Source organism: Anas acuta, chromosome 2 (genome assembly GCF_963932015.1).
Source record: "Anas acuta chromosome 2, bAnaAcu1.1, whole genome shotgun sequence".
Taxonomy (NCBI): domain Eukaryota; kingdom Metazoa; phylum Chordata; class Aves; order Anseriformes; family Anatidae; genus Anas; species Anas acuta.
The window spans coordinates 152,968,079-152,993,916 of record NC_088980.1 but is presented as its reverse complement, the minus strand read 5'-3'; the positions used below and the strand labels follow the sequence as shown (position 1 = coordinate 152,993,916).

The window sequence follows — 25,838 nt, the reverse complement described above, 5'->3', positions numbered from 1 at the left end:
CTGCCCTTGGTTGTGGCTGTGCAAGGACATCAGACTGGACTTTTGCCAATTTTGCATTGACATGCAAGTCAAATATCAAGGAAAATGTAGGAGAAAGGAGAATATTAAAATGCTTCCTCCTTTTACCTCTTGAGTTACTTTTTCCTTTTGCAGTCTTGTTCTCCCTGATAATACATGCCCTTATTCACATTTAGTAACACCACCCTTAGCTACAAATTTATTAATATATGTCTGTGCTTTGTTGCTCTGCTCCCTTAAAAGGGTTTCAGAGCTTGAAATGTTATTGTGCAAAACAAATTTCAGGCACAACCATTTAGGTTTGTTAGATAGGACTTTTGCTTTAAGTACTTCATGTGGTTGCACTATTCTTCTGAAGGCCAGTAGATGGCATCAGGGACTGCCTCATTAGAATTGGTCTAATGGGGTATTAATTGTAAAGTAAAATTCCTCAAATTATTTATCACAAACCATAATATTTATTCATAATGCATAATAAATACGGACATAAGTAGTATTTATGCTGTTACATTTATTTTGTCTGTTAGAGAATCATTTGCAAATGGACTTTGAATTCCCAGATGTTGCAGATATGATTGGCAAATAGTAGATGTGGATAAAATACAAACTGGTTTGTTCACGGATTCTGCATTTTGACTGATCACTATTCCTTGCGTGTGTGCTGGGGGGTGCTTAAATCACTGATGTTCTTATTGTTCCTTGATTGCATAATTGAAACACCTCCTATGATAAATAATGAATAAGTAATGAGTGCTATTGCCTGAATACATATAGTCATATAAATAAACAACCATGGTTATTCAAGTAGTGACCGAGTTATTCTGGCTGGTACCATAATTGTGTGCAATTCCACCCAATTTATAAAAAGCAGAAATATGTACTTATTGATTATTATTAAAGAACGCACAACAAAGCTGATGAACTTCTGTGTGAAAGCATCTTCAATTTACTTAAAGAGGAAGAAGAGAGGTAAATTAATCCTATTAGTCAGTGATGGTAGTGAAGGATATATTGACAATGCAGGAGGGGGGTAAGCTGCATGAATTTGTGGTGGTGTTAACAAAACTAGAGATCTGGAAAAGCCATCTAATACATATTTCTGGAAATGCTCAAGTTGAGACCCTGAACACCTCTGTCTTATAGGTGGAATAGGGAGCTGCTCTTATGTGGAACATTTTTCCCCCTGTAGGACTGTAGGACCACATTCCTGATGCACAGCACAATGCAGTGGCTGTGGTGCTGTTGCTGTTGGTTGTGCCATCTGGCCTGTTAATACATTGGAGCTGAATTGATCAAATTTTAGGACCATAAATTCTTTAACTACTCTTCTCCATGAAGGGAAGCTCTTCTCTTTTTAAACTGAACATATTTTGCAATTAATATCACAACATGACTGGTGTGCCTTCTAGCTTTTATTTCTCCGTTGTTTTTTTTTCCTTATTGTTTTATATAGGGTGAACCTGGACCAAAAGGGGAGAAAGGAGATCAAGGAACAAGTGGAGAACCTGTAAGGACAGCTACGTTTTTTTTTTCAGCTAGTTTTGAACTTTATCAGGGCGAAGACATGTCTGAAGACTGTCTGTTTTGGAAGGAGAGGGTGGGACATGCTCCTTCTGTAGCTGGCATGCTTCTCTCATCAGAAATGGCCACAGGGGTGCTTGGCTTTGGCTCTACAGGAAGATAGATGACTGCATGAAATTAAGCACCTGATTTATATCCCAGGGCCTTAGTGGCTAAGGACTATGGGGTTTTCAACACAGAGCTTGGCTGACAGTAAGGTTGTACAGGATTTATTAAGGGCTTTTGAAATGATGTGACCTAGCTAAATTATGCATTTGGCTACTCTGCTTATATTCTGCCTTGCTCTTGTTCTGGAGGGAGCCCTGAGGAGAGGCAGACTCCCGTTCAGTCAAAGCCTCCATAAAAAAAAAAAAAACAACACTTTCTTCTCTTGATGGGGGGAAGGAGAAATATCTTCTTTTGATGAGGAGAAGAACTGAACAGTTTTCTTCAGCTCTTCCACCTCAGCTTCTGTTTTTGCAGGGATTACCAGGGGTCCCAGGTGAACAGGGTGTCCCAGGACCTGCAGGACTACAGGTAAGAAGGGACAGAAAGAAAGCAAGCTGTGGTATGACCAAAGAGGACTGCCTTCATGGTGCATTTCACTGGAAATAATCCTTCCCCTACACACCGACAGCCCACATCTCCTTCATTTTTGTAAGTTCAGGGACTTCTGTAGAGGTATTTGTTCATGATGGACATCAGGACAACATAAGGAGAATCAAAGCAGAAATATGTCATCTCTGTATCAAGATGAGTGTCATCTGAGAGACTTCTTCCAACTTCAGGTTCCTTCAAGAAAGCATCTTGTTTTGGTGCCTTCAAAGCACAGGTCTCACAGATAAGTTACTGCAATGCATTAGCAAAGTGTTGCAGAACATTCAGATTCAACCCCAGCCCATTTGATCCTGAAGGCACCATGTCTTATGTGAAATAGATTTATAGTATCAATTGTCTTCTAAAAATTTATTGGTTCATGCCCATTATTTCCATTTACCACTGGGGTATGTTTCCATGTAATCACTCTGCCTTCATCTGTACTGTGTCCAAGCTACATAATCATCTATTACTAGGGAATTAGCGGTATAAACAAATTAACAGCAGTCTTAGCATCATGAAAATAAACAAACAAACAAAAACAATAATGCCATGCAATTTTAAACTCACATTTGCTAAAAGGGGGACCAGATCAGTTGGTAGACTCCTCTTAGTCCTGCCAAAAACCTTATAAAAGAGCTAAGGCATTTGAGTCATATGTAGGAATGGGGCAAAGTCTCTGCACTGTGATCTGTTTTGACCATTTCTAAATGATTGTTGTTTGTATTTGAGAACCACAGGCAAAAGCTCCTCTTTGCAGGGAGATCATCAGAGTTCAGCTGGCATTGAAGTAGCAGGTAGGCCGGAGGATAGGAAAGCGCTTCCCCTAGATGAATGTCTGCAAGTTTCAGCATGCAGTGCTGTGAAATAGCCTCTGAGCTGATCAGTCATTAGTAATTCCTCTTGTGTCTCAGGGTTTTATTTTTATATTTCATTTTCTTGCTGCATAGAGAACTGGGAGCCATTTCCTCAGCTGTTAAACTCCTCCGTGAATTGATTAGCTGAGTGCACATTCAGGCATTTTGAAGTCTTCTTGTCTGGCAGGCAGTCCCATCCCATCACTAATCAGCTGGCATCTCTTTTCTTTCTGCACAGGGCACAAAGGGGCAGAAAGGCGCTCGAGGAGAAGTTGGAACCCCTGGAGAGGCTGTGAGTAACTGCTTCCCTTGCAGCATTTTTTCCCTGATAGTAACACACCTGAAGGGACTTTTGAAGTCCCTGCCTTGCAGATCCACAGTCCCAAGCAGCTTGGGCACAGGGCACATCCTAATCTGCAGCTGGAAGGAGTCACTGCTTGTGGGGAAACAGACTCAGCTGCACCAAACCGATCAATGCCCAGCTCTGAATTGTTTGTCTTTTGTTGGCCAAATCTCTCCCTCTCTAATAAAATGCCTTCTTTTCTGGGTGAGGTGAGGCTGAGCTTGCTACTTCACTGCGATATCAGCCAAGCCCAGGCAGCCAGCTTGTACACGGAGTGAGCTTTGCATCAGCAGCCAGAATTAGCTTTTGATCACAGTTGGTTTTAGGCTTCTTAGTCAATTCTGCTTTCTTTAATAAAGCCTCAGCACCATAGGAATCATCACATACCACTTTTCAAGGCATGTTTTGTAGGGAGTGCTGCTATTCTCCGAAAGAACAGTGAAGAATTCAAGTCCTATTTTATTATTGTGGCAGTGTATAAGCCCTTTGTGGCTGAATAAAAGACCACGTACTTTCTTTTTAAGCAGAGAAGGAAGACTGAAGAACTATTTCAAGCAGTGACTGGGCAATATGATGTTTGTATCTGGGAGAAGGAAGCCATAGGAAATCCAAGCAAAGTGTCCTAGAGCTTTGAAATTCTTTCTTGTATCTTTGTGTTCATGGTTTTCCTTCTTGGATTTGTGCTCAGATGTTGTATTTAGCAGTGCTTTGACCCTGAACTCTGAACTGCCTGTCCCTAGCATTCTGTCACTCTCAGTTGAAGGACTCCTTAAACTTTGTGGGGAAAAAAGTTAAAAAGTGTCCAGCTATCCCCAAACCAATTCACTGGTTTTATTTCTTAGTATTGCCTGGTGCCTTGGAGGACATGAATGATGTGCAAATACAGGCATATGTAAGCATCTGTTTGTTTGCCGTTCTTTCATAGACTGCCACTGCTCTACACATTTATTTTGGCTTATAGACCAGTGACTGCGAACAACACAGAAATGAGGAAACTTTTAATTCTCTTTTAATGAGCCAGACAAACAGATAGTCATTCACTTTCTGAAGAGCTGTGCTCTGGAAGAGTTTCGCCATATTACCATATTCCACTGTTTGTACTGTCCTGTATCTAGTATCTGCAAGATGTTGCTAACCAGCTCTTCTGATAGAAAGAGTTTCTATACTCCAGGTCGGACAGATTATTTCACTTTGCTGATGCAGATGTTTTTAGATGGACTGTCTGTTTTTACCATGAATGGCTTAGGAATACTAATAGATACTCTTTGCCTTGTGAAGCTGTGGCAGCAGGTGAACCCTGGCTAGTGCAGGCTGTTGAAGGATTCCAGAGATAATAACTTTGACCTGGTGCTATCAAGTCTAGAGGAAAATGTCCAACTATAGCCTGGTAACCCCAAAACATACATCTCTATGGGGACAAAAAATCCAAAAACATACATGCTCCCGTGTCCCCTGTACATGACTGGGGACATCCATGGGCTCTTTCATCCCAAATAGCTTCCACTTGAAGACAAAAGTGCCTGTAATTCAGAACGACAACAGTCTGAATGGTTTCTGCTGTTTGTCTATGTAGTGGGAATGAGTATTTTCAGGTTTTGTTCCTCAGTGTAGAGAAAGGTAGAATTGTCAACATAGCATATTTTGTTGGCCTAGATTTTTATTTTAATGATGAATCAACATACTTTCCTCTGTTCTTTTGATGTTTTGGTCTCAGACCTTTCTTCCCGTATCTCAGCGAGATTTAGGATTTATTTTGATGGTGGGTAATTTAAGCTCCCTAGGAGAGTCTTCATCCATTTTGTATTGCTTCATGCTTCTTTACACTACAAAGTGTTTCACAAAAGCACCATTTTTTGTTTTGTGCTTGTACAACACCTTGTCTGACATGAACTCCAATCTCACTTGGAACATCTTGTTCCTGTGATAGTACAAGCTGTGAATTACATATGCACTTGCATTTGATTTTCTTAAAACAGGGTGCGACTGGACCAGCAGGGCCCCCAGGTCCAAGAGGATTGCCAGGAAATGTGGTATGTATGCGCTGGTGTATTTGTTTTCCCATCTGTGCCCTGATTTCTTTATTTGATATGTTTAGATTTCCCTCCCATGGGGTGTTTTATAAGGTTCAAAAGGCTGTGTTTCATTACACTTCTTTATGGTTGAATTGAAAGATGTGGTGGCACCTGGGAATGGTGTTTCCATTAAACATATTTTCATATTCATTTGTAACAAGAGGGAGGCATGGAGCTGCTTCACTCCTCATCAAATTGTCAAAAACATTTTTTGCTGCCAGCTCTTCAAGAGAAAAATTGCGATGTTTATTGTCTGGCTGGTTTTGTTTCCTTTGCCTCATTTCCATTTGTCCTTTCCTTTTGAAAACTTGACTTCTTGATATAAAGATTGCATAGTAAGCTCTTATTCTGTGTTAAGAAAACATGTAAGTATTAGATCCTACCATCAGAGCCTTGAAGTCAGTACAGCATCCTCCTTACCTCAGTACATGCTCATCACCATTATTAAATTGTGCATGATAGAGCTTTTCTTGTCTGCATAGAAATCTTTAGGCTTACTCTACTCCCTGCTCCACCAGTGTAATTCTTTATTTAGAGCCTGGGATTTCTCTGAGTTTATGCTGGAGTAAGTGAAAAACAGCACTTAGACCCCAAGATAAAGCATTCAGGCACAATGGTTTAGCACAGGGGGCTCTTTAAGGTGGAGTTTGTCAGCTGGTAAATCTGAGAAATCTTGAATTGCCTTTCTACTAATTGTTAAGTCACATTTCCTTTAATTGTATTAATATGGTGATATCATTTCAAACTGGAAGGTGATATCCAAAATGAAGACCTTGGTCAATTTCATATTCTTTTAAGCTAAGTTCTCTACTAGTAATACCAATATATTACCTATAAAATCTAATAGAGTTGTAAATGATTTTTACTGGTGCATAAAAGAAAATAATTATCGCATCCACACGTAGAAGTCAATCCAACCTTATGGTGCCACAGCATTTCATATTTTAAAATGGAGTACTACTCTGTAGCTTACACATATTTTGGTGAGTTGGGAAGCTACAGTATTTGATTTGGAGCTCATGTATAATCATCTGTATTTTGACAAGGAAACCTTTTTGATCTGCCAAGACATGAAAAGGGTCAAAAACTGAAACAAAAGGTAAAACAAACACAGCTACGTTTTCCAGTTTGTGGCTCTGAAGAACATTAGCCATAAAGAAATGTAGACTTTGTTTTGCGAGACTTTTGGCTTCTTTGACACAGAGGTGATGATTTGGGGGTTGTTGGTAATGGATTAAGAACTACTGGGGATTTCACAGAATGAAACAGTTATTGGTAGAAGGAGAATGCACAAATCCGGGATTAGCTCTATTTCTGCTTCTGCTGTTCAGCTCTTTTTTATACTGAAAAAATAACTCCTTTAAGCACTTGGTACACAGCTCTTCTGTGGTTTTCTGGATTACCTGATTCTCTGGATTCTCTAGTTGTCTGTACTGGAAAGTGTAAAACTGATACTAATCCTTGAGATAGACTGTACTGAATACACTGGTCTATCCATTTTCTTTAGGATCAAATATTGCCTAAAAAGAAAAGTTTTAATCCTTAAAGTTCTTTTCTTTTCAGGGAGTGCATGGAGATCCCGGACTACCAGGAAAGGAAGGAGAAAAAGGGGAAAAGGTGAGCTTGTTCTTTCATGGATTTGTTTCTTTTCTTCTTGGCCATTTTAAGTAACCTGGGAGGGAAACAACTTGAATGGGAAATTATTTCATAGGTTCATGGACTACTAAGACACATGGGCTCATGGGTCATCTCACCTGACCTCCTCTACTACAAATGCTAAAAGGACTTCACCCTGTTCAGCTTTATAATTTATCTAATAAAACCACTGAGATACAACCGGATACAGTGAAGTCATTGCTACCCATTTGATACAATGATGATCTTCTGTCCTCACCACCCGACAAGATGGAAGAAAAGCTTCCTTTTGTTGCTTAGGAAATTGAGATCTCTGCTTTCCTGATAAACTGCTATAATTGGACCATTAGCTCAGCTTTTCAGTGCACCCTTGCTGCTTTGCATGTCTGTTTTGCTCAACTGTTATGTCCTATCTTACAGCTAGGCAATGAGCTCTCTCTGAGGACAAGGACTTGTAATATATTATTGCTTTTCACAGTGCCCATCATGCCAATGTCCCAATCTTTGTTTGCTATAGTAAGAATGATTAATCAGAGACATGGCACCCTATATGTAGGATATGGGATTTAAAATGAGGATGAAGTACAGTCTTTTCAGTCAAATTCTGTTCCAGAATACTGATATACATCTCAGCACCATGTATGAATCAAGGGCTCCCTCATCTAGTTGGTTCCAAAACATTTTGAAATGTTGTTTTATTTTTCTTTTGAAGGAAAATTACAAATATCTTGATATTCCTGTAGGAAAAGGCTTCCCAAAAAGAAGATACCTTGTGATTCCGAGAAAAATTCAAATGATGAGTCTAGAAGAAAATGCACATCTTTTAGTCACAATGAAAGATCTGAGACAGGAATAGTCTTTAGGGTGTGATTAACAGGTTTGTTGGATTGTCTTCTACAGGGTGACCCAGGAAAAGAAGGAAAAGTGGGTTTACCAGGGCCTGCTGGTGAACCAGGACCTGCTGGAGAGCCAGGTTTGCCTGGCAAGGGTAAAGATGGAGAACGGGTAAGTACTGCTAGCAAGCTCTGGTCTCAGGTAGTTCAGTATGGGCTAGACAAACAAAGCTTCTGCAGGGAAATGGTGGACTTTGGTAAAGAATTAGGTTAATCACAGATACTTACAGGCCATCTACCTGAAGACATGAAAGGTCTTGTCATGCAAAATGCTGCAGATCCCAGTGCTGTATGCAAAAAGGCAAAGAGAACAGAAGCTGTATTTCTGAACATTATACCCTCTTCGCTGTGTCATGTTGGCCATCTCCAAATGGAGACCTCCATGAGGAGTAACAATCAAATGTCCTTGTGACCAGTACAAAAACACCTAGATTGTTGAAAGTTCCTTAAAAGCATTTAGTTGTAATAAAGTTAGTAGATTATTTAATTTGCTTACAAGTTATCCATAGAATATTACAAGGATTGTGTGGAGCAAGGAGGGTGGTGGTGGTGGGGGTGGTTGCTGTCTTCACTGTCTCAAAGGCTTCTGTCTTTGGCTGCGCAATGATGCTTCTTTGGTTTTGGTTCTGTCACTTTAGGGGGAAAGAGGCCCACCAGGCTTGCCAGGACCTTTTGGGCACAAGGTAAGAAAGTCTGGACTTTATTGTTCATTTCAGATTGCTTCCCTTCATTGCTGAAACTGAAGAAGAAGTTGTGGTGAAAAATATGGTCTCTTTTTCACCAGAAAATAGAGGTTGTGAAACTTGCACTCAAAAACTACTTAGGACATTCCTTTCTTTATTATTCCAATACCTCTATAGATGCAAATACTAGGATATGAATTAACTGTGTTCACTTTCCACATTTAAAATTTCTTCAAGTATTATGCAAATTCAACACAGACAATGCTAAATGCTGCACACTTTTTCAGGGAAATTGTGACTGGGGACCTTTAATCCATGCAACAAGAGAGACATTGCATAGAAAAAGGATGAACTACTCTTGAGACCACCTGTCAACTCATCAAAGAACACTCCATAGCATTTATTTCTTTCACCTCTCTCAAAGGGAAATTAATTATTTTCCATTGAGACTGAATGGGCCTGGTTTGCCTTCCTATACTGTAGCTAAGGCAGACTAACTTGTTGATTAAGTTAATGTCTGCAATGGAAAATAAAGTTTATTCCCTTACAAGTGCACAGCAAATAGAGAAAGGAGTAAAACAGCAAAAACATTTGCTTCTGGAAGCATCTGGATTTTACATGAGTCTTCAATCACATATATGAGAAATTCTTTTTGAAATGGCTGTGTATTGATCTGGATTGGAAGATGAATAAGGTATTGAAACAGATTTTGTAAATGACAGAGGTGGGAATATAGCAGTATGAAACTGGATCCATATAGGTCCAGTATTTTTTAAATACTCAAACTGCTATGAAACATTTTATTTTGACTTTGTTGCATTCTGTATAAATGATTTATGCTCTGTTGTATATACCTTGGTCAGTTCAGAACATAGACACAATAACAGAGTCAGAAGTAACATAAAAATCTGAAAAAAAAAAAAAAACCCACTGTGGGAAATCTAATGAAATAGTCTGTTCAATATCAACACAAGATGGTAGGGATCTTAATTGTGCATGGAAAAATGCTATTGAACTTTTTGTATTGAAATCATTTTCTTGAACAAAATAACAGATAAGGGATCTGCAGTAGTGTTTGAACTAATCAGAATACATTTTCTCTCACTGTCCTTACAGTATTGCTTCTTTGTAATATAAGATTAGTTTAAGAAGGAAAGAAAGGAAATAAAGTAGGAGATATTGCAGACTAAATTCAGGGTGGGCAGAATCCACGGGTAACCATTTTTCTATCAAGCTTTTGTATAGCTGGAAATAGTGTAATAATAAATAACATAAATAAGACTCATTGTTATAAGTCTACTGCCAACGTGAGACTGACTCTCACAACCACAATACAATCCATAAAAATCTTATTTGATATTTCTCCCTATAACAAGAAAAGAGAACGGACATTAAATTTAAGTACTGTATCTGAATTCTTGCTTAACCCTCTGTCTACAATGCCCATTAAACAGCGCCAAGTAGTTGTCTGTGCTCTGCAGGTTTTAATATAGAAAATTTAGTTTTCTGGAAGGGAGATCTCGCCATTTGTAGTGTAGTCCCCTAGAGAGAGTGGTAGAAATGCTTTAAAAATTATTAATATTCTGCTGTGAACAGTCCTATGTTGGTAAAGGAAAATATTAAGATGTAACACATCTTTAATTCTGTCTTCCCTGGATAAATAATCTTTATTTAGCAATGTTTGCAGTTTAGCTGTCTACCGTAAAAATGCAGAGAAAGAAAAGCACACTGTGGTGCTTAGTGTTTGCCCAAGCCAAGGAGAGTGTCTAATACCCTGCAGGCAATTGCAAATGTAAAACTCCATAAAAGCAGATGCGATGTTCAACAAAAATCTGAAGTTCTCAATTTACTGCAGTGTATCAGCCACTGTAGCATATGGGAATACTGCTGGAAATCGGATGCTGTGCACTAAAATAAATTAAAATACTTGTAGAAGCTGCGTTCCTGCTCAGTTATGTGATGTGGTACGTGCTGACATGGTGTGAGTGCTCACGGAGGTGGGCTGGTGCCCCTCTCAAGGAGGGAGTCACTTTTCTTGGCATGACGTTACAGAAACTGTTCTGTATTTCTGTCCTGACACAACTTGATCCCATTCCTTGGCAGGCAGGATCAGGTCAGGATGTAACAGTATTATGTTCTTTTGTAAAACCTTCTTGCATTTTGGCACATTTTCTCAACAGTGCACAAAACGAATAACTTCTGCCTTCATTTCAGGGTGAGAGGGGAGCTCCTGGCCTCCCTGGACAGCCAGGAGACAGAGGTGTGCCAGGAATCGGACTGGCTGGACCCCCTGTAAGTAGCAGGTGCTGCTGCAGCCTGTGACAAGACAAAAACCTAACTCATAGCCATCTGGAGAATGGGTTCTCTGTGCTCTCCTCTGCCAGGAGCATTTTATCCCCTGAAGATGCAAAACTGCAAAGTGTCCCAGAGGCTGCCATCCATGGCTCAGATGTCTGTTGTGAGGGCTTTCGATGCATTCCATTTTAGTTGAAAGAGAAGGGCAGAAAAGTGTTATCAGAGTGATTGATATCACTGCCTGTTACTTGTGACTTTTCCGCAGCATCTTGATACCCTGGCTCTGGATGTGAGCCAACACCTGTGCTGAGCTAGCAGAAGATGTAACCCTCCTGTCACCCCATTAGGAGGGATGAATGTGGCAGATATGTCCATATCTGATAGGGAAATAAAAAATCAGGTTAGTTAAAATGCCGTGTTATAAGAGAGCCATCATAAGAGAGCCCCATAATTCCCCACAAAGATTTAGTTATGCACCTCATCCAGCTCTGCCCTCACCTCCAGCTGTTGTTGTTGAAGTTCTACCATCATCATCAGGCCATGAGATGTACCTGGGACTGGCCTCAGAAAGTCTAGATTTTCATCTCGTAGGGATAAAAATCCAGACTTTCATCAATCCAGTACTTGACACGCATGACTCCTCTGGAGATCAGGGGAATTTGGGAGTGCTCTGACTGTAGCTTCCCTGCTCAGTCCTCCAGCTATGCAATGAATGCACAAGTAAAACGTGTCTAGAAGGAATCAAACTTTATTCCCAGCTGCAATTGCTAGAGGATGTCAGAGACCTTGCATCCTTTCACAGCCCCTTGAATATGCCATGATACTGTACCAGTCATCACAGCCAACGTTTTCATGCTCTGGTTATCTAGACAGAAGTTTCCTAATTAGTACATGAAATAGCCTTGAAATGAGAAGTCATGTTGCTGAATGATACTGGCTGATAAATTTTATGGGATGTATCTCCATTTAATATTAGATTTTACCATGCTGAATACTATTTATGGTAAAGCAGTCCGGGTCAGACGTGTAAGAAACCAAGAACATGTCCTGGCCTTCATGGTCCTCAGCAATGTTATCAGCAACTGAAGATTTTCTGGGTGTTATTTGTTATAATTTATATAAGAAACTGTGATGTTCTTGCGTTTCTTAAGGTTCAGTCATTAATATTAAAATTAAATTAGCAAGTGAACATCTGACTTGTTTATAAGTCACTAAGCTGTGGCTAGTTTTTAATTACTGATTTCTAGATTCAGTGCAGGGTTAGGTGAGCTTATTTCTGCACCCTGATGTACGCTGGATACCAAAGTCATTCTTCATTAGGTTGTTAGCATCCACATCCACGGACACAAATGACTAAGAACTTGACTCTAGATATAGACATCACTTCTCATACACTAGAGGATTACTTTTTACTATGTCATTGTTGTTTGACCACAGTCAGGATGAGTAGGTGGTGCTGGTACATACCAAAATATTCCTGATTGACTTCTTTTTATTTATTTTATCTGCTTCACTGAATATATATATATATTTAATCACCATTATGGTGATTTTCTTCACTGTAGGTTTATCATAACTGCAGCTCCAGTGCAAAGATTCATAATTTGAAAAGCTCTGTATAACCTTGAATCCATCAGGCTTGCACAAAGACTGAGTCCTGCTAAAAAATAGAATAATCTCAGCGGAGCTGCTTCAGTGCATATTTATACACTGAATAAAGGTGTCAGCCTCTACCCTTTTTAGAAACGTGACAGAACTGTGTATGATGTTTTCAGCTTCTAAGAGCCAGCAACTCTTTTTAATTGGAGTTCTCACCCTGTTTCCTCCTGTCCCCTTAACCTCTATTGGACTTTACACCCTGCATAAAAGGTATACAAAGAAGAGGTTTTTTTTTTGTTTGTATGTTTGTTTGTTTTTTTGTTTTTACTTTGTCTGCCGAAGTATTATGTTACTATTTGCATAACACTGAGCCCTAAAAAGAGTATTAGGTGTGATCTTCCCAGCTGAACAATAAACAGAAGAGGTAACTGTATGGAGAAATGGAGCACATTCACGTGCTCGTGTTCTAGCTCCCTAATGGAAACATGATGCATAAAGTAGCAGGGAGCTGCTCATGCTCTGCCTTTCCCTCTTCATATTACCATGGGTTCAGCATGAAGTATTTAGCCTGTGCTTTAGCAGACCATTAAGGCATCTCGCACGGAGAACTGTTTGAGGATTAGCGAATTAATGTGCCTGAAATAGAAACCAAAGGGAGAGGAGTAATAGCGTGAGCCAATTTATTCAAACACAGCACTAGAGACGTGAGGTCAAGCCTTGTTTGGGATGCATTTGGAATACCAGATTGACCCATCTCTGCTGGATATGGGTACCACATCACTACTGCGGTGTTCCTATAGGACTGGATACTTTCTAATGGGCTCACTGTACTATGCACCTAGGTAAGTTGTATCTCCAAACAAATAGCATATGAAAGTCCACTGGACTCCGTGCTTTGACCTCATTTAAAGAGCACACAGGTCCCATGGGATGCTTTTCCTTGTTTTAGAAGTAGCTGAACACAGTGGCTTTTGGGACGCAGGAGAGGTGGTCCTGTCCCAGCCCAGCAGATCACAAGGCTGCTGTGATTCTGTGCCCATGGGTTGAGCTAGAAGCAAGGCTGAGCCCATATTGCCAATGGGCACATGCATACACAATGTCCATGAACACACAAACGCTGACAAACAGACCAGTGCAGACACACTGATGCCTTTATCAACGCCCACATACACCTAAACAACACTCTGAGGAACGTGACTAAGCATGTCTTGATCCTGCATCTGCTCTCTGGCCGATCAGGTTGGAAGGCCACTGTTAAGGTCTCGGACACCCAGTCCACCCAGTGCCCAGGCCCTGCACCTCAGCCTCCTCCAGCTGCTTACATCCCAACCTGTGAGCCCCTTGGGTTCACAGCCTCTCAGCTCAGATTCTGGCACCTACACCTTCCTATTCACCAGCTAGTCTGACTTGAAGCTCAGCAAGATTCAGGCCCACAGGCTCAAATTCGTGAGCTCACCCATTCGGAAGGGTGTTACAAATTGGATTTAATGATGATACAGGACAGACTGTGGTGATGAAGTGGAGGGCTCAGTCAGACAAGAGACATGTTAAAGTACAGCTGGCTCCTTTAGTCCCTTTTTCTGTCTTTTCTCTCCCATTTTTCCCCCATGATCCACTCAGTTTCCCCCTTACTGTGCCTTTGATCCTCCCCCATGAACATCCCACTGAGAGTATTGCACACTACCACTGTGTCTGTCTGAGCAGCCTGTCAGACTTGCTCCTTTTTTTTGCTTTTCATTTTCTCCTTATTCTTATCTCTGTGCTTCAGGACCCACCCTGACCAGCCAAGAGGAGATGTTAATTTTAAGCTCTGCTAGTGTTCTGAATGCTGTATCTTCTCTGTTTGCAGGGCCCCGTTGGACCACCAGGAGACAAAGGGTCATTGGTACAGTATGTCTTTCTAACTACACCCAGATTTTGTGGGAGGGGGCAAACAAATGAATTGTGCTACTATCATTGATTTCATAAAGGCATGATTAATTTATTGCTTTGGTTTGGCCAAGAAAAGTAGGGTCATGTATTAGCTAGCCAAAGGGGACTTCACATGGGCACTACCACCACCTATCTGCTCAAGTGGGTTGTGAGACCAAGAGTTATCTAGACTCTTGATCTGGTGACAGCTTTTCCTTACCTGTTAGTATAGTCCCACAAGTGGAAAGAATGAGTCACTTTTTTAACCCTTCACTGAGAAAATTACTTCAAGGCATATAATTCAAGGCACACTACTATGAGATATAACCAAGGCCTCAAAGGTTTAAATTAAAGCATTTTTAAGCATTTTCCTTGCTTAAGTCTTACAGAAAACCCTGCCTTTAAGTATTCACCAAACATACCTAGTTCCTCAACATATGGTTTGTAAGGATGTAATCCATTGGGGTGTAGCCAATAGCTGTGTACTGTGGTTTCATTCACTGGCATTAATTTCCAGTGCTATAGCCAATTCTGGTGTGTACCCATTTGGCACTGAGGAGCTGGACCTTCTTTTCTCCTCTACGGTCCCATCATCAGTCATATTTTTTCCCTGTTCATAAACTTGCCTGCCTATAAAGAGTCATTATTACCTTTCCAGTCAAGGTATGTGAGGCTTGACTTTAGTGATGCACATAAAGCTCCATGAGGCACAGAAATGACTGTTACTGTGATAGTTCAACGTGGGATCAGTTTGTTGTTGTTGGTTTGTTTATTTTTCTTAATCTCTCTTAGAGTGGTTTAACTGATAGTTTTTTTGGTTTGTTTATTTAATTAATTATTTTCCTAATAACTATTGGGTTGAGAATTTCTTTTCTTCAGTTAATTAGAACCTGATAAGTACTGCTCATGTTAGTGGATTTTTCTGTTCTCTCCCTGCTAGGGTCCCCGTGGTGTACCTGGTGTCCCTGGACCACAGGGTCCTCCTGGCCAGGATGTAAGTAAACTAAAAGTGTAAGTGCCCAAGAAACTTGCCAGTGCTTGAATCTAATAAAACTTGTGCATATACTCAACCACAGTCGTTGGGTGTTACCAGGATGGTCCAAGGGAGGTGGTTTGAGAAATGAGGCTGTTATGTTTTAGGATTTCAGGATTTAGGATTTTAGGATTTTCAGAAAAAAAAAATAGGCAGAGTAACCTTTCAAGGGAAGTGGTGGACTTTACCACTGAACTATTAGTTTAAAATGACACCAGAGACCCAGGTTGGCAGCATACACTAGGGAATGATCCTACCATGGAAAAGGACGATAGTTGAGCCCTCTAGGAACTTCTTGGAAGCCTCTGAGGTAGGTAACCTGTAATATTTCTATAAGTGTAGGGCCACAGCCATTAAAAAAGCTTTTTATGAGCTCATTTTGCTGCTGCTACTGAGCTTGAGAGATGACACTTTAACCTCCTCTCAGTGCGTTTTCCTCACTGCTGCCATCTCCATGGTTGAGTCATGGTGCTGAGGGATAGAAAGGAATATGGCAGACTCCCAGCTGGAAAGCTGACCCCTCTTGCTGCCTGCCTCTGACTGCCCCTCTAACTCTCTGCCTTGTCTCAGATGTTTGAATTTTTTAATCAAGAGGTTTTAAACAGGAGATGCAATAGATGGGTTTATTACAACTGTGCATGAGGACAGTGCCAGAGCCAACATTTCTGAGTCTCTTTCTGTCTCTGCTCAGATCAGCATTGGCTGGTCAGCTCTTGAAGAGGCAGTACTACGGTCTTTAAGTATCTCCTTTTTCCAGCAGAAAATTACCCAAGCGGAAACATTCCTTATGGTACTTATAAAGCACATCCTCTATTACACTAACTGTTTTAATTGCATTCAATATGTCTATTAGGAGCTCTCTGTATTCTGCTTGATCACCTGTTAAGCAATTTTACCTGTGTTTCAGGATGTATAAATGTAACTACAGTGCACATTCCGACATTTCCTGGTAGAACAGCAGGGGTATCTAGTTTGACAAGATCATGAATTTCCAGTTTCTTTATCTCCACTTTCATTTGTGACTAGTACAAAGGATTTCTGGTTCTGCTTTAGCACATTTCTATATCAATGTAGCATTCCTGTGTTCTTTGAAGCATAGCCATTTTTGTATCCTCTTGTTTTTATAGTGTATGTCATTGGTTAGAAAAGCTCTGATTTGAATTGCTAATATGAACTTGCCGTGTAATTCCCAAGCCATTCAGTGGCAACAGCATTAACGACTTGTCTCAGTGTCTCGTCTTTTGCTGAGGTCCTTGCAAATGTATTCCATGTTTTTTGTGTTTTTTTTTTTTTTTTTTTCTTCTGAGACTGAATAAATCTAAATCTTCTACACCACATTTACATACACTAGGCTATTCTCTAGGCTTATTTTTCCAGCTGCAGAATCATCAGCTTTTGGAATCGTGCCTGCTATATGTTGCTGTTTACTCTGGTGCTGTAAAATCAGATTCACAGTTGTATTTTGGGAAGTGAAAAAGTAAATACTTCCTTTGCAGTAGCTTTGACCAGAATCATCTCCAATAGGAAAAGGTTGTTTGTTTGTTTGTTTGTTTTTCATATAACTGCATCTTTGCATCTTTCTATTGTCCTAAAAGCATGTGCCATATTTTTTACAATAGCGCTGCCCAAGGTTATCTTTTGAAACATCTGTTGGCAACTTGATCAAATATCAAGAGTTCTCAGGACAGTATGTTGCTTTATTAAAACTTAGGTTTTGAAAATCCTTGCCCACATTTACAGTTATGGTTTGGCTTTGTTCTGCTACTCTTAGCATAAGGCTTGGTGTTTATTTGTATGAACTATTCTCCAGAGTCCACTATGTCCATAAATCCCTCCACAGTTTCTTCTTCTGGGACAAAGCAGGAACAGAAAGATCTGCTGCTTAATTTTTTTATGGCTTCTTTGGCCCATATACATTGTTTCCTTCTCTCTTAAGTTTTTTTCCTGGTTAACTAAAGCCTCAATTCTTAAAGCCTGAAAAATGAAGGCTTTTTATGTTCTTTGTTGTTCCCTATGGTTGGACTACTTTGCTCAATAAAAGGACTACTATATGCCTAATTTCATTCCTTCTATTACTTCAAATATTAATTTTACTTGCTTTTGAAAAAAAAAGCACATTTTAAGCTGGCAGTATTCCTATATCAACCATTAAAAAAGCCTAGCCTTAAGTACCTTCTTCAGCGAAATTGGCCAGCTTTGTCTTATGCTCTGAAAACTGCAGAAAATAATTCTACACATTTATCTGGAAATATCCACTCTCCTCTGCCTGTCTGCTGGGAGAGAAAATGTTTCCGTCCAACATACCTACTTAGCTCCTTTAGATTAAAATACAGTATGAATGACAAATTCTCTTGTCCTGCTATTAACAGTGATGGCACCTGTTTAATAGGGTCTTACTGTATTTTGATTATGATAATTTTAATTAACATAACCACTGAATTAATCACTTTTTAATTATGTTAATTATTACTGATAACTACATTCCAATATTACTGGGAAGCTAATCTTCCCCTGCATTTATTTGTGTAATTACAAAAACTTTGTGTATGCATACATTATTGCCATTGGATTCGAAAAGCAGAGTTTTCTGGTCTGGGGTTTGTTTTCCTGTATAGTTAGAAGGCCAGTTCCAAGGAATTCTTGTGTTTGGTTTAGAGTTCATGAATGCCAAATCAAATTACATTTATTAACACCCCTTTTGTGTTTTTATTCATGGAAATTAGAATACTCTTAAGTTATTGCATTTTATGTTTAGTTGTCTATCTTGTAATAGCACTTCCCCACCATTAGCCTTCAATTTTACTGTGGCTGGCTTCCTTATAATTTTTCTCTTTCTTTTATTTTCACATGCATCATTTGCCCAAGCATCATTTTTCAGTGTGTCATTTACACAGCTTCCACCCATTCTCAGCTTGGGCCCATTTGTGTGTGTCAGATTTTGCAGGCCAGTTGAGTACTCTGGATCCTGTGTATCACACCTCCTCATTGGTGTCTGTTTTTTCCTGCACTGCTGTGCCACTGGTATTTGTTATCCTAATCTGTATCAGCCACTGTTGGATGTGAACTCCTGAAAATGGTTGAGCTTTGTGAGCATTCCAAATAGTGGTGTTTCTTTGAGTCTGCATGTTCTCACATCACATTAGCAGTTCTGTTTTTCAAAGCCAAGTAGTTTTTTGGGGTAGACTCTTTAGAGTCCTCCTCTTCTCTTTCTCTTTTCCAGTTTCCACCCCTGATAGTCAGCTTGTCAGGTGCAGTTATACTCCATGCCTTCCTTCTACCATTTTCTGCCAGCTCTGAGTGATGTTTGCAGCTTGCTATGGACCGTCAGCCTTTTCTAACTCCAGGCCTGAATAGCTCAGCAGTCTTTTCTCTGCTTTGTACTCTGATTTCCATTGCATGCTCTGCAATAATGCAACATGCTGAAGTGCCGGTGTCCTACGTCTGATTTGTTCCGTTCAGCTCAGACAAGCTTTCTTCAATGTAGACTCTGTTTTTACAGTCTTGTACCTTTCAACTCCTTGGCTTTTCCTGGGGACACTGTAGTTTTCAGATTTGGCAGCCATGGCACATAGCTTAATTTCTCCTCCTGTCTTACTTGCATCCTGTTAAGAGACATTACCACTCCACATCTTACAGTTTTCAAGAAAATAGGTTCATCTCTTTGTCTCAAGGCATTCTGATGTCATGTGGATATCACAGCTATGCTTAAATATTTCCAAGGATTTCAGTTTTAATTGCTCTCTTCTCATGTTTCTTTTCTCATAACAAAAAAGTATCTTCCTTTACTCTTCTTTAAATAAAACTTCCTTAAATGCTCAAATTCTACCTCTAGTACTGTGTCATACTTAGATGCCTAAGCAAAAGGTTGTCAGTGGGCCTGGTGGTAGAAATAGTTTTTTTATAACTACTTTAATAGCATAAAACACATTTCTATATTGGCTTTTCTATGTTGCTTTCTGATCCAGGATAATTCTCGTAGCTCAAGTCTTCACTTTCTGTTGAACTCCTTAAAGTAAGTGCTGTGTGAACCTTCCTGAACAAAGCAGATCTGGGAATATAAGGTCTGCACAGCTGGTATTTAGGCAATCCTGTTCCCAATTTGAGAAGCAGTTGAAGAGGATGTCAAAAGCATGGCCTGAAGATTAGTGATTGTGGAACAAAAGGAGCTTTGGGATCATCCCACAGTCTTATAACAACCACAAAGCTCTCTGTAGAAACAGCAAAACTTGAAAATGGTTGTAAAGTTGTCTCATATTTCCTTAGTTCTCCAGAATTTGTGGGGAATTATGAACCGACAATCTCCTTTACACCTTACCTTCTCTTGATTCTTACATGTGGAGGGTTTAGTTCCTCAAGAGGCCATCTTTTCATTCATGGACTTCAATACCACTTCAGTTCCACTTTGGCTCCACATCAGTTTATATTTACCATTCATCTCTTAGAAATTCAAGGTAACTGAGTGGTTGTTGCTTGCTCAGAGGTGTTTAATGTAGACATAGGAAAAGTGCAACCAAGAGTTTCCCATTTTCTCTTTCCTCTGATAAGGGGTAGAGAATTTAAATGATGAGTGAGATACAAGGATCAAATTCAGTTTTGCCCTATAGCTGTAACGAGAGTGCAGCAGAGTATCACAACTGTGCCTGTGTGCTCAGCCAGTGCACTTAAGTCATTAATTCCCCAGGCAGCCCAAGAACTTCCCATCTGGTTGCCTGCATAAATACTACAATGGACTGATGGGAGACAGTGGACCGACTCAAGACAAGGTGATTGACATAACTCCTAATCCCCTTCCTGATAAAGCATTTGACTAATTATTAAAGCAGCTTTCCAGGTGAAAATTTTGGGTAGTCTCGGATGATTCCCTAGACAGCCCCTGAAGAGCCTAGGCCGATTAATAGGCACTACTGCTGTTGATTAATGTCCTGGGTGAGGAATCTGGCACTGTCCCAGAGACCTTCCCAGGTGGGTGCTATTGCAGAAGCAACCAAACCGAGCAAAGCTGAGGTACTTTTAAGTAGTCAGTGGAAACTGTTCTGCAAGTGCAATAGTGGTAATGTAGGACAAACTTTTTTGTATGATGTTAAAATAGTTAGAAGGTATTTTGTATGTAGTTTAAGATAATCAACAGCAGTGGATCTTGGTTGTGCTGGAGTAGTTACGCAGTAGCTTGATAGAGGAATTTAGCTGAGAATGATTTTGGGAAATCTCACCCAGTCCAACTGAAAATGCCACTGCAAACTATTTCTGTCACTATCTGGACGAGAACCAACTGTCCTGTTCAAGAGATTCAGTTCCCCATATGAGTATTACTTTATGCTAAGATTCAAAAAAAAACAAAACAAAAAACAAAAAACAACAACAACGACAACAAAAAAATGTTGTTTGTTTGTTTAACAAATTAATGACTTGCTAATTCCAGGAAAGAGATTCCCATTGGGGGTCCTCTTCCAAACCACGATTTCTTGCATCTTAAATTGTAAGGGTGCTGCTCATTTCTTTATCTTCATCTCATGAAAACCTACAAAAATACTCTCCCCATCCAAGGCAGAGCGAAGGCAGAGCGGAGGGGCAGATGCTGAGCTCTGCTCTCTGGGGTCAGCGACAGGACCTGAGGGAATGGCATGGAGCTGGGACAGGGGAGGGTCAGGCTGGGGGTTAGGGAAAGGTTCTGCACCCAGAGGTGGTTGGGCACTGGGACCAAGCCTGCTAGATTTCAATAAGTGTTTGGACAACGCTCTCAGATACATGGTCTGATTTTTGTGTGGTCCTGTGTGAAGCCAGGTGATGGATAGTATGATCCTTGTGGATCCCTTCCAATTCTGGTTTTTCTATTTTAAAAAATGTGGAGGAAAAAAAATATAAAAGGCTTACTGCTATTTCAGGTACAAGGTACATGCAAAGAAGGGCCACAATTTTTCATTTTACAACTGTCTTCAGGGATTTAAAGCTTCATCCTTCACACTACTGCAGTTCGTAGTGTTTCCTGGGACCAGAAGACATGCCACAGCAATTTCAGTTGTTGTGTGGCTAAGATGAACTTGACCTGGTCATACTGTAGATAAGTGAGATTTAGGATGAAGTGCAAAGAAGTGATTAAGAAATGGGGAAAAAAAAAAAAAAAAAAAAAAAAAAGGAGAAGGAGAGAGAACACTTTTAAAGTTGTAAGTAGTAGTTAAAAGATTTGACTGTGTGCCACATTCAAAGAGCAGTGGTGCTTGGTGGCAGAAAGCAGTAATATATGTTAGCCCAGAGCAGTCAGCAGAGTGTGGGAGCAACCAGGGGGTTAGTGTGTGATTTCAAGATTTGTTTTTCTCTTGACTTGTAGGGTCTACCTGGAAATCCAGGGGAAAGAGGACCTCCTGGAAAACCAGTACGTAACTTCACTTCTATGTTACATCCCCAAAAGATGTCCTACTGTTGTTCTGTTCTCTGTTTTATCTCAGTTTGCACCTGTATATGTCACCTCAAGTCCAGTTCAGTGCTTTTTCCTTGATGCTCTTCTCAGGAAAAATACTAAAAACCATTAAAGTGTTAAGGTGAAAATATCTGTGATGGTTTTTGAACAGTATGTAAATAACTGGATGGCCTGCATGCAAATAAAAGACAAAATTTTAAAGCCAATTTTTTAACACTACTCTGCAGTACAATATGCAAGAACATGAGCAAGAATGCAAAGAGCTCAACTCATCTCAGACATGGTGAAGTATATTGATAATGTAAAGGAGCATGTATGGTCTTGGCCCAAATTGAAGCCAGGCCTTAGGCACATTCAGGAAAATTTCTTACTTTGATGCCTTTTAAAGTTGCCTGAGATAATTAATTTCTCATTCCACAGGGTTCCCCACCCCTGCTCTCTCCAGAGGACATCAATCTCTTAGTAAAGGTAATCAGCATTTGAGCATGGTGGGGGTTTATGCTTGGTTCAAACCTGACTAACCTCCTGTGATGGAGTGTCAGAGTTTTAAGTTCCTTAAAACACTCTGCCAGAGGTTAAAAATTCCTTGAAAATTGCTTGCATTGCTGTTGGGACACACAAGAATGTGTTGGAGATCAAAATCCAGTGCTTTCTGACAATTCCCAGTAGTGACGTGGCCTACAAAGACATTTGTAATGTGGTGTCTGTTGCAAATGCTCTGTGACTTTTCCAGCTCTTTGACAGGCCTATACCTCCACAGAGAAATAAATACTGTCAAGAAGTATTACCTAAAGCAGGAAATGGAAATCACTGTAATCAAATGGCTGATGTTTCATGTACACCTGCAACAGTGACTAGAGTAGGTTTGAACTGTGGGTGCGAAGTCAATTTGCATGGCGCACCTAAGAGTATGCAGGTAATTAACCCCAGCTGCACTCGTGTTTCAAAAGGGGCCATCTGTCTGTCTGCTTTTACTCTCCATGTAGACCGTTGCCTGGGAAATGAGTCAGTACTTGATAGATGCTGACTGCAAAATCTTTAAAGATTTACATGGGCTGAGTTGGAGGATTTTTAAGCAGGCTTGGGAAATAGCACGAAATCCTTTCTTATTGATTAAAAGAAACCTTATTTTATTTTATTTATTTTATTTTTTACTAACTCTATTAACAAAAAGAACTTTTTAAGATTGCTGCTGTGAAATACCTTCATTGAAGAGCTCTCTTTCTTTGAGTATTTTTCTGGAGAATTCACTGTATTGCAATGTTTAGGATTTCTGATCAGGACAATAGCAACAGAGTGCTTGTGGAGTATGGGATGTCATTATGATATTCCTATGTTTTCATCCTTTGATTATGCTGATTAGGTCAACGCACCTGTACACCCTGCATATTTGTTCTGTTTGGTGCTTTTTTACTCCACATTGGTGCAGTTTACATAGAGCAGTACTTAAGATCCCAGATGAAATTAAGGCTCTGTCGTTCTGGGTGTCTCTCAAGCTCTTTTTTTTTTTTTTTTTTTTTTTTTTTTAAGTAGAACAATATGCATGAAGGAACTGAGGTTTAAAAGGACATTTTCCCTCACAATTTCACAATGGATCACTGATGGAGCTGGGAGCTGTACCAAGCGGACCTGAAGTCCTGTCTGCTGGGCTATGCTCTCTCTTGTAACCAGGTTTCACTCCGCTTTTGCTGAAGGGAGTCTATCTTTGAAATGGAAATGCCATCCACATGGTATTTCATTCCTTAAGGGTAGTAGAAATGTGACGACTACAGAGATAATCCTTCAAAGAGTTTTTGAAGGAGGGAGGTTGTAATTCTCCATGACAGAATTAGGCCAGGACACTGCGATATTCACTTGGTCATCATGAACTGCAGCAGATGAATTCTTCTTGGCCAGACTAGTTTCTGAATAGTTTCCTTTGTGGAATGCTCTTTCTGGCACTGTGCTGCAAAGGGGCACAGTGTTCACTAGCAGTCTGCCCCCATAACAGTAACTCGACTCTTTCCAACTGGTGTAGAGTCACAGCTTACAAGTCTTGTAGCTTCAAAACAAAGCTCTTCTTGGTAGTGTTGCTTTGTGGCTGCCTGATCTCCTCATTTCCTCAGTTACTTAACCTTTCATGATCAGTTAGTTGCCCATTTATGATAGGAAACTTCCCATGGGAGCCTGTGTGATCTTAGCAGCTGACCCTCACTGTCCTCCACCCTAACCTTACTTCAATTCTGTACGTTAAAATAATCCAGATCATCCCCAACGTGGTCAAAATGCAAAGGCCTACAGGTTATGCTAGCTTTACACTTCTGCATTCATACTGGGTGTCTGCAGGTTGTACTGGATGTCTTCAGTCTGTTTCTAATTTATTTATTAATGTTTTCTTGTAGGATGTGTGCACTGAGTGCCCTCCTGGCCCACCAGGACTACCAGGCATTCCAGGCTTCAAAGGTGATAAAGGTCTCCGAGGACCACCAGGTAGAGACGGGCAGGATGGGAAAATGGTAAGAAAGCTAGGGAAATGGTCTTTCCTTGGATGTGGTTTAACCCGTTTTTTCTTACAATATTTTTACATGGTTTATATTTTTTTTTCAGTGACAATGTACTGAATCTGTTGTAGATATCTGTGAAGTCAATGGACTGGATTTCAGTTGCTGCTGTGTCTGTAGATAGGCCAAGGCCATCTCTGCTTATGGTGACATAAGTATCCTTGGCTTTTTCTGTACTAGAAGGACCTAAATAGTAGCGCTTACTTTTTCTTTTCTTTTTTTCTTTTTTTCTTTTTTTTTTCCTTTTGGCACGTTTTGAGCCTCGTAAAATGCATGGGAGCATGGGAGCTGAAGTGGTTGAAGTGTTCCACAATTCTGTAATTCAGAGCTTAGAGCTCTGGACCTGCTGGGTCCTAGAACACTAAAAAATTTAAGAGCTGCAAAGTAACTTTTTTCCTGCACACCATTTACTCTGTGGGAGATACCAAATCATAGAATCATTCAGGTTGGAAAAAATCTCAAAGATCATCTGGTCCAACCCGTAACCTAGCAGGCATAGGTTGTGCTCGTAGATCAGAAGGAGAAATAGCAGTGGTGTGTAAGAAGGAAATAGAGAGCAGTGACTGAGCAGTGAGCAGAGTCCACTACTGATAGGTCCATGATCATTATGTGGATTTTCTGTGGTTACAAGGATATCTGATGGAAAGTGTTACAAGTAGCTGCAGTTTAAGAGACACAAATTTTGCAGAGGTCTTGAAATAAAGGAAGGGGGTTAAGGATTTTTAATAAATAACACATATTGAAATTAATCCCTTAAGCTCTTCAGTAGACTGTCAGAGTGAGTAGACTGTCAGGGTGAGAGGAAAAGTGATGATTCTCTACTATCCAGAGATCCTGTATTATTCATATCTCATATCAAAGGCTCTTCTAATGTTCTCAGTTTCAGTTTTCCTCCATCCATCATGCTAGTGGATCTTTATGCTTCTATTAAGTGGATGTAAGCTAATGAAAAAGTTTGAGGTCTAACTGAGAATTTGGCCCATCTATCCACTGATGCATCCCATTTAAACTGCAAGAAGGAATTTGGGAGAGGAAAATACAGTCCTTACTGTCCCAGGAAAACAGTCGCTCCTGTAAAAAAAACACATGGAGAAAGTCTTTATTCTAATTAATCATCATCTTGACCATACTGTACCATGCAAGAGAGGTTCAAGGCTTACTCAGAAAGGAGATTCCCTTGTAATTAATCCTTGCCTGGTACTATTGTTATGATTTCCACCTGAGGTCTTGTGTTTTCAGCAGTGGCCAAGGCTGTTACCAATGGACATATACAGTACAACCACAAATATTTCCTAAGGTGTAGTTTGTCGGGGAAAGACCCACCTACAGTGTTAGACATTGTTGTGTGTTAACCCACAGGGATATGTGCTGACAAATCTGTTTGAAG

At 40.1% G+C, this 25,838-nt stretch overlaps 1 protein-coding gene across 3 annotated transcripts in view; it reads left to right on the top strand.

Annotated features, from left to right (window-relative positions):
• The window catches only part of COL22A1 (collagen type XXII alpha 1 chain), a 222,545-nt gene that overhangs the window by 173,235 nt on the left and 23,472 nt on the right, over positions 1 to 25,838 (top strand). For all 3 annotated transcript variants that reach the window (XM_068672709.1, XM_068672708.1, XM_068672711.1), the window contains 13 exons: positions 1,472 to 1,525; positions 2,062 to 2,115; positions 3,271 to 3,324; positions 5,352 to 5,405; positions 7,011 to 7,064; positions 7,983 to 8,087; positions 8,614 to 8,658; positions 10,873 to 10,950; positions 14,402 to 14,437; positions 15,404 to 15,457; positions 21,822 to 21,866; positions 22,332 to 22,379; positions 24,293 to 24,406. In XM_068672709.1, coding sequence (XP_068528810.1) covers positions 1,472 to 1,525; positions 2,062 to 2,115; positions 3,271 to 3,324; positions 5,352 to 5,405; positions 7,011 to 7,064; positions 7,983 to 8,087; positions 8,614 to 8,658; positions 10,873 to 10,950; positions 14,402 to 14,437; positions 15,404 to 15,457; positions 21,822 to 21,866; positions 22,332 to 22,379; positions 24,293 to 24,406 — 795 coding nt within the window. The remainder of the gene's footprint in view (positions 1 to 1,471; positions 1,526 to 2,061; positions 2,116 to 3,270; positions 3,325 to 5,351; positions 5,406 to 7,010; positions 7,065 to 7,982; positions 8,088 to 8,613; positions 8,659 to 10,872; positions 10,951 to 14,401; positions 14,438 to 15,403; positions 15,458 to 21,821; positions 21,867 to 22,331; positions 22,380 to 24,292; positions 24,407 to 25,838) is intronic.